Below are 12,069 nucleotides of genomic sequence, written 5' to 3' on the forward strand. Positions count from 1 at the left end.
ACACACACACACACACACACACTCTCACACACAGACAGGGACACACACACCCACACATCTCACTGACTGTGTGGTCACGTCATGGCTACACTGCATCACCTTACACTGACTGATCCACTCATCACAGAGGTAGTAACCTGCTCTCGCCTGAATCAGTGGATTTATACAGACTGACAGTAAATATTAGGGCTGGGTATCGTCACTGATTTCTAGAATTGATTCGATTCCGATTCACAAGGTCCTGAATCGATTCGATCCACGATTTGATTCAATTCGATTTGAATCTGGGAAATTTTGCCTCAGACAGTCAGAAATATTAGAATTCAGATCAGTACATTTACATATTTTTGCATCTATAAAAAGGAAGCTGACACTTTCCAGACTTTACCAAAGGTGTGAGCGTCACAGCAGATGCCTTTGTGTCAAAGTAGCTGAATATAAAACACAGAAAAACATGAAGATGATTTTCCTGGCCTGGGATTTTATAAAAATATTCTGCAGTAGATCAAAAACGAAAGAAAACCATTAATCAATTTATGAACATTACCCCTGAAGTTACAGAGGTTTTATTAGAGACACGGCTAACGTTTTGAATTTTGTATAATTTTAAAAAGTTTAAATCTGAAACATCAGAATCAGCGAGCTGTCGGCTTTCAGCCCCGACTGTGTCCGTGCGGGTGAGAAAGGCGACATCTCACTGATTCTGATCTGCGGTCTGCGCTTTGTGTTTACGTCTTTGTGCAGAAGCCGTGTACCTGCTCTCATTTACTGTTTTAAATGTTTGGTGGTTGTCAAAATTTTGTGACGTTTCACCTGAGATTCTGGAATTTTGGGCAAAATACATTTATATAAAAAAATCGATTCAGGATTTTAATGAATCGATATCACGTTATCCAAGCCAGAATCTATTTTAATCGATGAATCGATTATTAAAACCCACCCCTAATAAATATGATCAGGGGGAGATGGTGGAGAGGATGAAGGTGCTCTGTGGGCCAGTGCTGCTCTTCAGGCTGTGTGTCGGGCAGAGTGGAATCACTTTTACTGAGTCACAGCTAAGTGAGAATGTTATCTGCCCCATTCTCGTCCCAACATCAGGGCAGCCCGATCCACATCTGCAGGGGGCGCAGGAGCAAATCGTCTCTGTTCCTTGTGATCACTGTGGCTTATATGGAGCGAAACACCTCAGTCTCAGTGGACTGTTTTCACCGAGTGGAAGGTGGATGGGTTAAAGCAGAGATTTCCACATTTAAACAGCAGAGAACACAGAGTATATCTGACATGCTTACAAAGCAGAGGTTTGGCAGTAAGGTTAACTTTTTACCCCTGAACTCAGAGCATTCTCCATATTTAAGGCAGCTTATAGTCAGAATGACTCCATGTGCATCAGAAGGCAGTGATGCTGGTCTCAGGAACTATTCTAATGACTTCATGGATATACACTGAGGGGTCAGAGGTCATCGAGCTGCTGAATGTGGCCTTCACATCAGTGAGCCTCACCTGCAGCTTCACAGGTGTACCTCTGAAGTCAGAGACGCCCACGTTTCTGCACATGACACCAAAGCTGTGACCTCATTAATACTCAGTCAGTTATTCCCGACACGCGGAGAGAAGATCAGAGAGTTCTTACACCTGAGACAGGTAAGGTGTGGTCATCGTCAGGCAGCTGAGCTCCACACTGACCTCTCTGCTCACACTGTTTTCATCTGTCTTACATCTGGATGTTAATCATCCACAGTATAATACACAGGAATATGTAGGCTGGTGGGAGGGAAACACACGTGTAAATATTCTGGGATGTTCCAGGGAAAATTAGTGTTTCCAGAGTGTCCCGGGCGCTCGTCTCAGTGTTTAGGAACTCAGTGATTTTATGAATTTTCTTTTTCAGATGGAAAACTTTCAGAGTGCAAGAAGAAATAAACATTTAAAGGGACGAGTTTTTTCCTGAAAGCCTCAAAGAGTGAGTGAAACCCGTTTGTCCAGACTGAATCTGTGAGCGCGTCATTTTGTTTCCGTTCTTTGCATGGCGCTTGTGTCACAGCGGATCTTAAACTGAACTCAAACACAACTCGACCCTGTGTCTGTGGTGTCGGCAGCCTCGTCTGTCTGTCTCTGTGTCTGATATGCTGTTGTTGTTGTTGTTGCCACAGTGACGCATGAAGCATTTCTTCTTCGTGTAAACAAAACTTCCCAGAATCCCATTTTTTTAAATGTTTATGCTAAACATATTTTGTTCAGCTTTTTTCCATCTTTGGCTCGTCTTTGTGTCTCCTCGGGCAGCTTTCACTTCCACGAACTTGTGAAAAAGATCCCCCCTCCCACGCGGACGCCAGCCCGCAGCACTCACCAGGTGGTCGATGCCGATACTGTTCCAGCCCTGCATGATGGGCAGGAAGGAGATGAAAGTGGGAATGACCCAGCAGCCGCCGATCATTAAAGCCACTCGCATGGGCGTCATTTTGTTCCGGTAGACCAGAGGCTGGCAGCAGATAGCGTAGTATCTGCAGGGAGATGACAGAGAGAGAGCGTAAGTATGATTACAGGAATCAGACTCACACACACTTATTAAAAATTGCCACAAACACACAGTTTCACCCCAAACCTGACAAAGAGAAGAAGAAGAAAAGGAAGCGAGCTGTGAAATGGTTCGATAGGTAGAGCACAGGTAGAGCACGTGAAAGTTAAAGGAATCGACAAGTCCGAGCATCTCTGATTTTATTTTCTGTTGCCTGGAATAAATGAGCAAATCCATGAATAGAGCCAAAAACACAAAGAGTCACTGTGAATAAACTGGCTTCTGTCCCCCCGACCTCCTGGCTCTGTTTTCCAGTTTCAGAGAGCGAGACAAGAGGACATTTCCACCATCCTGCATTTACAAAAACATGCTAACCGCGAATAAAAGCCACCAATTAGCACTGACTTCAGCAATGAAACGGTTCCCATTACCTTCCCGTAATGTCTCTTTCCACTCTGTCTTTCTTTGAGCCTGTCTCTCATCATCATCCATCATCATCATCTCTGTACCTCTTCTCTCATCCCGCCCTCACGTCTCGCCTTTCTGCTTTTGTCCTCCATCTGTTCTGCTTTGATCCCACCCTTCGATCACAGTTTTATTGCCCCATTCTGCATCCCGAAGGCTCAGCTGAAGACCAGAGGAGCCATGCTGACACCATCACGACCATCTGAGGCCTTTTCTTCACACCGTTCAGCCACTTGTCTCCCAGAGGCACAAACCCGGATCCTCTGCTGCATCTGCCAGTAACCCAACACTGCACACAGGGGGCTGGGCCTGTCATGGGGTATTCCTTTAAATATTATTTAAAATCAATAATAATGATGATTCTGGCCTAACTCTAACCCTGCCCTATTAAACACAAACTCCTCCCTGTGATGTTCAATCAAACTTCTGCCTCTTCACACACTTGAGGGAAGCTCCACGTCTCACTCTAAGCAACAGACTGGGAGAGACATGAAACCAAAGGAAGGAGAGGAAGCTATTAAAAAAGGAAGTAAAGATAAAAACAAAGGAGGAAGAGGAAAAGAGAAATGAGAAGGATGAGGATAAAGAGGCTGATTAATCCTTTTATCAAAGCTCTGATGACAGATGTGGTGTTCCTCATGGGAACAAAGCCTCCATATCTGCACTTTTATCTGGTCACTGAGCTCACGCCTGTTCCACCGTGACAGGAAACAGATAAAGTCAACCAACCAAAATGGACCTCCTGACCTCCTGCACACAAAGTGCTTCTGTGAGCCGCCGTATGTTTGTTTCAGGTGTAAAACTTCTTCCTGTGCTGAAGCTGCAGAGTCTGCAGTCTTGTGTGGATGGTTAGAAGGTGAAGACCCAGAAACAGGAACCCGAAAACACACAGTGAGGGTAAGCAGACACCCTCACGCACTGAGGAGTAATGAGGATTGACCACAGCTGGGAGGAAACAAGACAGAGGCGTACTCAATTATCAGAAATGCAACAGCAAGTGAACAATAAGAACTGAAGAGGGAAATGCAGACCACCAACAAATAGGAGAATGCTGTAAAAGTCCAAAAATATAACTAGAAGTCAGAAATACGAGGAATACAGAACAGAAGACTCCCACGAGTTCTTCTACTTGATTTAAGCTGTTGCGTTAAAGGTGGTGTTTGATATTCAGGTGATAAAATAGCAGTTTAACCAATCAGTATACTGCAATAGTTTTTGCACATGCCCACAAGTTTTACAGTCAAGTAACATGTCAATCTTATTGTAACAGACGTAGCAGACAGGGCCACATATTGCACACGTTGACTTTTCAACACTTTCTTTTATTTCCGGTTGTCATAACTTACACGCAACTGCAGCTTTTCAGTTGCCAGCCAAACACACCAACAACAACGACGCCCCCAGGACCCAGTTCATTCTGCTTTAAGCAGAGTGTGATTGCTGATGCTGCTCAGGTGTGTCCGCCTCCCCCACAGCTGCACCACAGACCATGCCCTGCCATACTTATATATTTCAGCTCTGTAATATTCTTGATATTTAATTTGAAATATTTGTATATATATTAGAGCTCTTTGTTATACTTTGTAAACTTTGTAATATAAAGTATTATTTAATTAGTTCAGCCTGTTACTGTTTTTATTGTCTTTCCTCAGGGATTATTAAAGTGTGCTTAATCTGTGTGTGTGTGTGTGTGTGTGTGTGTGTGTGTGTGTGTGTGTGTGTGTGTGTGTGTGTGTGTGTGTGTATTTACATAGCTACATCCAGCTTGTTGTGTGTGAATTTCCTGGTTTTTCTGTTTTTTGAGAGTACTCCTGTCTAATCCCATTTCTGTATTTGGTCTCTCGTCCCTCTGTGTCAGGTTGACATTTGAGCGCCTGGTTCTCTCCTACCTCAAGACCCTCACGGCTCCCCTCCTGGACCCCCTGCAGTTTGCATACAGAGCCAACAGGTCTGTAGATGACGCCATCAACATGGCCCTACACTTCATCCTGCAGCATCTGGACTCCCCAGGAACCTACGCCAGGATCCTGTTTGTGGACTTCAGCTCTGCCTTCAACACCATCCTTCCAGACCATCTCCAAGGCAAGCTTTCCCAGATTAATGTGCCTGATCCCATCTGCCGGTGGATCACTGACTTCCTGACGGACAGGAAGCAGCATGTGAGGCTGGGAAAGAATGTCTCGGACTCCCGGACCATCAACACCGGCTCCCCTCAGGGCTGTGTTCTTTCTCCTCTGCTCTTCTCCCTGTACACCAACTGCTGCACCTCCACCCACCAGTCTGTCAAGCTAATCAAGTTTGCAGATGACACCACCGTTATCGGACTCATCTCGGACGGGGATGAGTCTGCCTACAGGAGGGAGGTTGAACGTCTGGTGTCCTGGTGCAGCCACAACAACCTGGTGCTGAATGCCCAGAAGACAGTGGAGATTACTGTGGACTTCAGGAAGCACACAGCTCCACTCCCCCCCATCATCCTGACTGACACCCTCATCACCTCTGTGGACTCATTCCGCTTCCTGGGTACCACCATCACTCAGGACCTGAAGTGGGAGCCCACCATCACCTCCGTCATTAAGAAAGCCCAGCAGAGGATGTACTTCCTGAGGCAGCTGAAGAAATTCAACCTGCCAACACGGACAGTGATGCAATTCTACACCGCAATCATCGAGTCCATCCTCACCTCCTCCATCACCGTGTGGTACGCTGGAGCCACTATCAGGGACAAACAGAGACTGCAGCGTGTTGTGCGCTCTGCTGAGAAGGTGATTGGCTGCAGACTCCCATCTCTGCAGGACCTGTACACCTCCAGGACACTGGGGCATGCAGCTCGGATCTCAGCTGACCCTTCTCACCCTGGACACAGTCTGTTTGACCTGCTCCCCTCAGGCAGGAGGCTCCGGTCCATTCGCACCAGAACCTCTCGCCATAAGAACAGTTTCTTCCCCTCTGCTGTTGGACTCATGAACAATAACCATATGACTGTTCCCACCACTAACACATGACCCTACGCTGTGTTCACTGCATCATTTCATGTTTGGCACTGATCACCACCTGCACTCATGTATATATCTATCTACTTAGCACTTTTAATTCTTATTCTTATTTTTATTTTCATGTCTATTTAAGCGTTATATGACAGTATGTTTGCACAGTATGTTTGCACTAATCACCGCAGCAATTTCCTAATGCTAATGCTAATTTCCTAATGCTTTACTTCCCTGGATGATTGAGAATGCATCAAGACGTCTTGTTCTCCTCTTCCTTGAGTTCCCGTTGTTCCCTGGTCAGTCTCTCTGTGCCAGTCACTCATGTCTCCATGCCTGTTCACCTCTGTTTCTGTGCCAAGCCCATGTGTCTTAGTCCCGGTGTTTATATTAGTTACTTCCTGTTTTGTTTTGATAGTCCCTCACCTCATGTGCATTATTTTCAGTTTTGCTTCCTCTGTCTTGTTGTCCCTGGTTTGTTCCTGCCTTGTTTCCTGCCTTGCTGTGCATTTACTGTGTCTGTCTCCCTCTTGTCTTTGTCACGCCATCCCTCGCACCTTTCTAGCTGAGCTCCCAGCTCTGAGGTCCCACTGGATGTGTTTTCACTTGTTTAGTGTTAAATGTTTAGATCTGCTCCACTCCTGAGTTCACCCTCAGCATTTGTCAAGCTTGTTTCAAGCAGCAAACACACAGAAAACTTTTCTCTATGATGGTGGAATCAAAGCTTTCATTGATCAGGTTAGTAAACGTGTACGACTTCTACTTGACTCCACAGCGTGTGATGACACAATCTTGTGCTCTCACATTTTGACACACACAGGCTTGTTCTGCTTATACCGGACAGCTGTTCCAGCTGTGACAGAGACAAGAACATGCAGATGTTTACACACAGCATAAACTTTTTTATTTCAAATATTCATGTACTGTCACTGAGTGTTTCTGTGGTGTGCACAGTGCGGTGTGGGTCACAGACTTCGCCATCACTCAGTTTTGGCTGGAGCTCAGGTTTGTGCTCAGCTGCTGCGTGTCGATGCTGTATTGCTCCAAAGTGATAAAAAAGCAAATATTGCAGCTTCTAGAAATAATCAGCGCCCAGCCTGACTGTGGTTTGTCCGCTGAACTCCAAACTTGGTATTTCTGTGACCTTTGTGTGTCCTCATAAGTCTGACTGAGGCTGCTCTGCTGCTGTATCACAGCTGTATTCTGTGGACATTTTATTTCTGCCTCCTCTGCTGTGATCCTCCCTCATTACCTACTTGCGGCAACTGGCATTTCACAGCCATCGGTAATTTGGAGTGAGAGTGTGGTCTGCATGTGCAGTGGCATTAAAAAAGGTCAATAGGGCCTTTTCTATCTGAATCCCTAAAATAGTCGTGGAGAAAGGTTGCAGATTGATTATTTAAGTGTGGATGTGGAGGTCTGAGTGACACAGCTCCCCGGTGTGTCCAGCTCCACTGTCAATCCCGGTATTGTATGAAAGCTGAAATACACACAAAGAGCCAACAGTGGGCACAAAAGCACAAAGACACACAGTGCAGTTAAATGTCGTGACCGCGGGCCTCCAATTCACTCCCCCTGTTTATTTTCTACATTTTAATTCATCATTTATTTGAGAATATCAGAGCTGATTTCTGGAAACAAGCAAACCCGCATGCCGCCAAATGTTCCTTCACATGCGTATCTTCTCGGATGGAAATGTAAAAATAGGAAAACAGCTTTAAGACAATTTCCTGCTACTCCGAAGATACACGTGTCTGAGAGCAATGAAGTTTTCAATAAAAAAAGTATGATTCATTGCTTTAAGACCTCGCTATAGATTTCCTCTCCTTGGCCCACAGCAACCTGAGAAACCTCATTCTGCTGTGCAGACAAAAATAAAATGACTGTAAAATTCAGCACAAATGAAATCATCTAAAAACGCAAGAATAATTTAAATCCACTTTAGTATTGATTTCTATGGACTGACTTCACCAGGGAGTCTCCATGAATAACACATTTCACATGAATCAATGTAGATAAATATATAATAACAGTCCTGGATGTCATGGATGATTACAGCAGGCTCAGACCAGCTGCTCTTATTGCCTCTCATTGAGGCTTTGATGGTCATTGGGCTGGATGATCTCTGAACACTGTGTTACTTTCATGAGTTATGTGACTGACAGAGCTGGGGGTGTAATCACATTACATTTTCCAGTGATGAATTCAGAAACCACACTACAGTTACAATTATGTTGTTACTCACGTTACAAAGGTTCTTCAGTTACGTGTCTGAACGTCAGGTGGGCAGCTGCTGCAATCAGCTGATTTCAGCTCACGATTGACAGCGCTGAGGTTACAATTTTTTATAGCATTAAGGACAAATTTGAGATGTGAAGTGCGAACTTTGTCCAGGACAGAAACATCTGTGCTGACCGCATGCTAATGCTAAACTAACCAAGAACCCCGAGTGTATGCAGACCCCAGCCCAGCAGCCAGAGCCTGAACTTCAGCAGGTAACAGAGGCAGAGCTGAGCAGTCAGCCTCATTTCTACCTGTGCAGGTTTTCTACAGCAGAATCACCATGACGACCTCTCTGAAGTCTTTTTGGATGATTTCATATTTGCTTTTAGTTCATTGGGAAAATCAGGTAGCATCAGGTCATTTTATGGAGTAATAAAAAGTAATGTAAGAAATTACTTTCTCTTTGATTACTTAAGTACTATCCTACATTGCTTTAAGTAAAAGTAAATTGTGTGTAATAGATTACTTTTACATTGGTCATGAACATGACCAACTTGCTTTCAGACTGGATCATTCACAAACCACTGACAGCAAAACTTTCCAGTAATATTATAAGACTGAGATCTGTTTAATGTGTTAATGTGATGACATATTTGATCAGATTCTGTGAAAGCAGAATCCATGATGATAGAGACTGTTCTCCATCCTGTTGTTTAAAATGATTTGATTCAGCTCTGAGTGTTTTTGTGCCTTTTACTCGTAGCATCGTCCTCGAGGTGTTTCTGCTATTTTTAGTCTTCATTCACTTCTTTTCAGCTCAGCAGATGAATAAGAAGCTTTCTTGTGCAGCTGCTCTCTTCTTTTCTCTTCTTTTCTTCTCCAGCTCCCTTCAAATATATATTTTTGTAAAATTGGCGAAACACTTGATGTCTAATATTCTTTTTGTTGCACCCCTCCAACCCGCACACACACAGCTTCTGTTTGAACTTGAGTGTTTTCAGAATCTCAGCTTTATTTGGTTCTTCCAGCAGCCATGGTGACCTCTGACCTGTTTCAGGCTGACGGAAGAAGAATCCAGCTGCTGTTCAAATGTCTCCGTTCACTCAACATGTTTGGACAAGTTAAGCTCAAATATAAATGACTGGATAATGGCTGAATTCCATTTCGCTTGGATCCGGGTGACTCCAGTCAAGCTGTCATGGATTACTGCCACAGCCAGTGAACAGTGGGCAACTCTAGTTTTATTCCAGCTTCTCTGTAATCCATGTTATTAGCCACACCTGTGCTTTTCTTTCTGGTGGCCTTCTGGAAACAGGTGCTGTGTCTCAGTTCAAGCACTTCCACGTACGAACTTCCTGCGTATAAAGACGGGTGTAGTCGTCTGTCAGTTTTCTGGAAGGATCTTGTTTGTGGAGAGGATGGAGTGATACAGTGATCAGACACTAGCTTGAAGCTGGAACCACAGACTGTACCGCTAAGCAAAATCATGGATATCTCCCAGTTTATTCAAACAAAATCCCAAAACCGGAGCTCAGATTTCTTGGACGGTCTGTTAGTACAGTGACATCACAGCAGCCCCGTTATTGGTCACATGATGTCATTAAAATATTCCGAAGGGCTCCAACAGCACAAACATGGTCCAGAGGTCCAGCTCAGGACGAGCTCTGAGAGAGTCTGAATAAAATCATCAAGGACGGCTGAGATGTGTGCAGGACCAGGAGGACCAGCCTTCAACAAACAGCTGCTGCATATTCGTCCACAGCGGACTAATGACCCTGAAGGCTCGAGGACTCTGGATGGACCTAATTATACACTGGCTGGGATATGAAGCTCTCTGCCTCCCTCCACATTTAGTGTAAGACTGTGGCAAAGATGACGGGTCCAGAGGTGTGATTTGAGAGCCAACTTTATTCACACAGTGCGACTACAGCTCTCAGCTGCAGGCCGCACATACTCCTTGCCACCACACACCCCAACAACCCTGAATGTCTTAACTCGGTGGGCGTGATTGCGGATGACCACGCCCCACCACAGAGACATCCTCGTAGCTCATAGCTGTTATGTTAAAGTAGTGATTTCTGATGTGATGATATAACGATTTATAATCAGACTCGATGCTTAAATGTTTAAATGCTTAAACAGTGAACTGTGCACATTAACCTTGTAATTCTGTGAATAACAGTTCAGGATTCGGTTTGTGTCTGTAACATCTAATGAACAGTCATTCCAGCCAATAAAAATGATCCTTGGGGCCTGTATCCTCGCCACTAAAGCAATAACCCAGCATCACGGCTAGAGCTTACATCATTAAGAGGAGAGGAAGCAGGGCAGGCGCTCAGATGAAGACAGCTAGGAGCTGACCGTGCCTCCTCATCGCTGGATTCAACTCTCAGCTTATTCAGACCCTTCAGATGGAGAGCCAGTCCAGATGGCCTGTACAGGTGTGCCTGGAATCTAAAGGGGGTTATGTACAATGAGCCTGATTATCTGTGAGGTCAAGAAGCTTGTGCAGCTTCTACATGGCTGTCGGTCATGTCTGGACAAATGAACGATAATGAGTGAGCGACCCAGAACATGAAATACCTATAGCAAAGCAGAAAAAAATAACAAGACGTGTATTTCTATGAAGGTTTGGCCGAATCGCCCCATAAAAACGATTCGCTGGAGGCAAACATACACTCTGCCTGTCTGTGTGTCATAAACACGTGAAAAATTAAATGTTAATAATTTTAAAGCTGAAAGGAGAAATGAAAAGTAATTTTTTCACAGATGGAAGATAAAACATCTCTGCATCTTTCATCTGTCTTTCATCACTTCATCATATTTTCTACGTATGAATGTAGCAAAAAACAAAGGGGAAAAATGATACGTTAAGATGGAGACATTTGCGTTTCTTTCATGGACATTCTGTTGTGTTCCTGCTGTGTTTATGCTTCCTTCCACACATGCAGTCAGCAGACGCTTCTATCACAGATTTATAATTCATAACTTCTCTGGTCTGACATCTGACATCTTTTTAGGTGCAACAGAAGATCATCCCTCTCTGTAGTGGTTTTCCGTCTGCTGCTAGCTCACTTCTCCCCACACGATGTGATGGTTGTTTGAGCTGCAGGAGCACTGACTCTCCCCCCCAGCCTGGTTTCTTTCTACTAGACTCACGAACAGCACTGAGCTCAGCCCGGGTCAAAGTTCTTCCTGTGAAATCCAACTTGCTCCACAGGTTTCTGCACAGTGGAACATGCTTTTGCCTCTGTACAGCATCTCAGCGAGCCGTGGGAGCGATTCAGGTTACAAGTTTCTGTTCAGCATTCTTTTATTGAAAGCAGAGCCAGAACCAGAGCACCCCTCCCCCTGCAGAACCAGAGCCCCTAGTCCTGTGAAAAACTATGTCCATCGCTGCGCTGCCATGGGAATTAGGAGGGAAAGGAGCAGCTGCTAATCAAAATTAGCTGATCATCAGCAGTGAACACGTCTATAAAAGCTGAGGTTAGGTATCGTGGACGTCGCAACACATTCAGCCCATCCTCAGACAGTGCAAAGACAAAAACCCAGGAGCACAACCTCAGATCTGTAGCTGTCAGTTAGCAGGTTAAAGTTCATGACAGCACAGCAGGAGAAGTCCAGTCCTGAAGCTACGCTGTGAAGAGGAGCGGACCAAAACTCCTGCACAGTGATAAGAGAGACTGATGACGTCTCGCAGGAACCATCACTGTGAGTTACTGCGGCTGAAGGAGGACCTAAAGCTGTTGGATCACAGGCTTTTTCCATTTTCTGATTCCTCCTGTAACGAACCACCGCTGCTGTTTCTACAGAGCAGCACACTGGCTCACATTAGCATTCCCAGAACATCAAATACTGAAGTTTAGTCAGGAAACTCTG

At 44.8% G+C, this 12,069-nt stretch overlaps 1 protein-coding gene across 3 annotated transcripts in view; it reads right to left on the reverse strand.

Moving 5' to 3' along the window:
- The window catches only part of htr4 (5-hydroxytryptamine receptor 4), a 165,127-nt gene that overhangs the window by 55,986 nt on the left and 97,072 nt on the right, over nucleotides 1-12,069 (reverse strand). For all 3 annotated transcript variants that reach the window (XM_005741224.1, XM_005741223.1, XM_005741225.1), the window contains exon 5: nucleotides 2,348-2,501. In XM_005741224.1, coding sequence (XP_005741281.1) covers nucleotides 2,348-2,501 — 154 coding nt within the window. The remainder of the gene's footprint in view (nucleotides 1-2,347; nucleotides 2,502-12,069) is intronic.

This window comes from Pundamilia nyererei, unplaced genomic scaffold (genome assembly GCF_000239375.1).
Source record: "Pundamilia nyererei isolate P.nyererei 1_Seehausen unplaced genomic scaffold, PunNye1.0 scaffold00108, whole genome shotgun sequence".
Lineage (NCBI taxonomy): Eukaryota > Metazoa > Chordata > Actinopteri > Cichliformes > Cichlidae > Pundamilia > Pundamilia nyererei.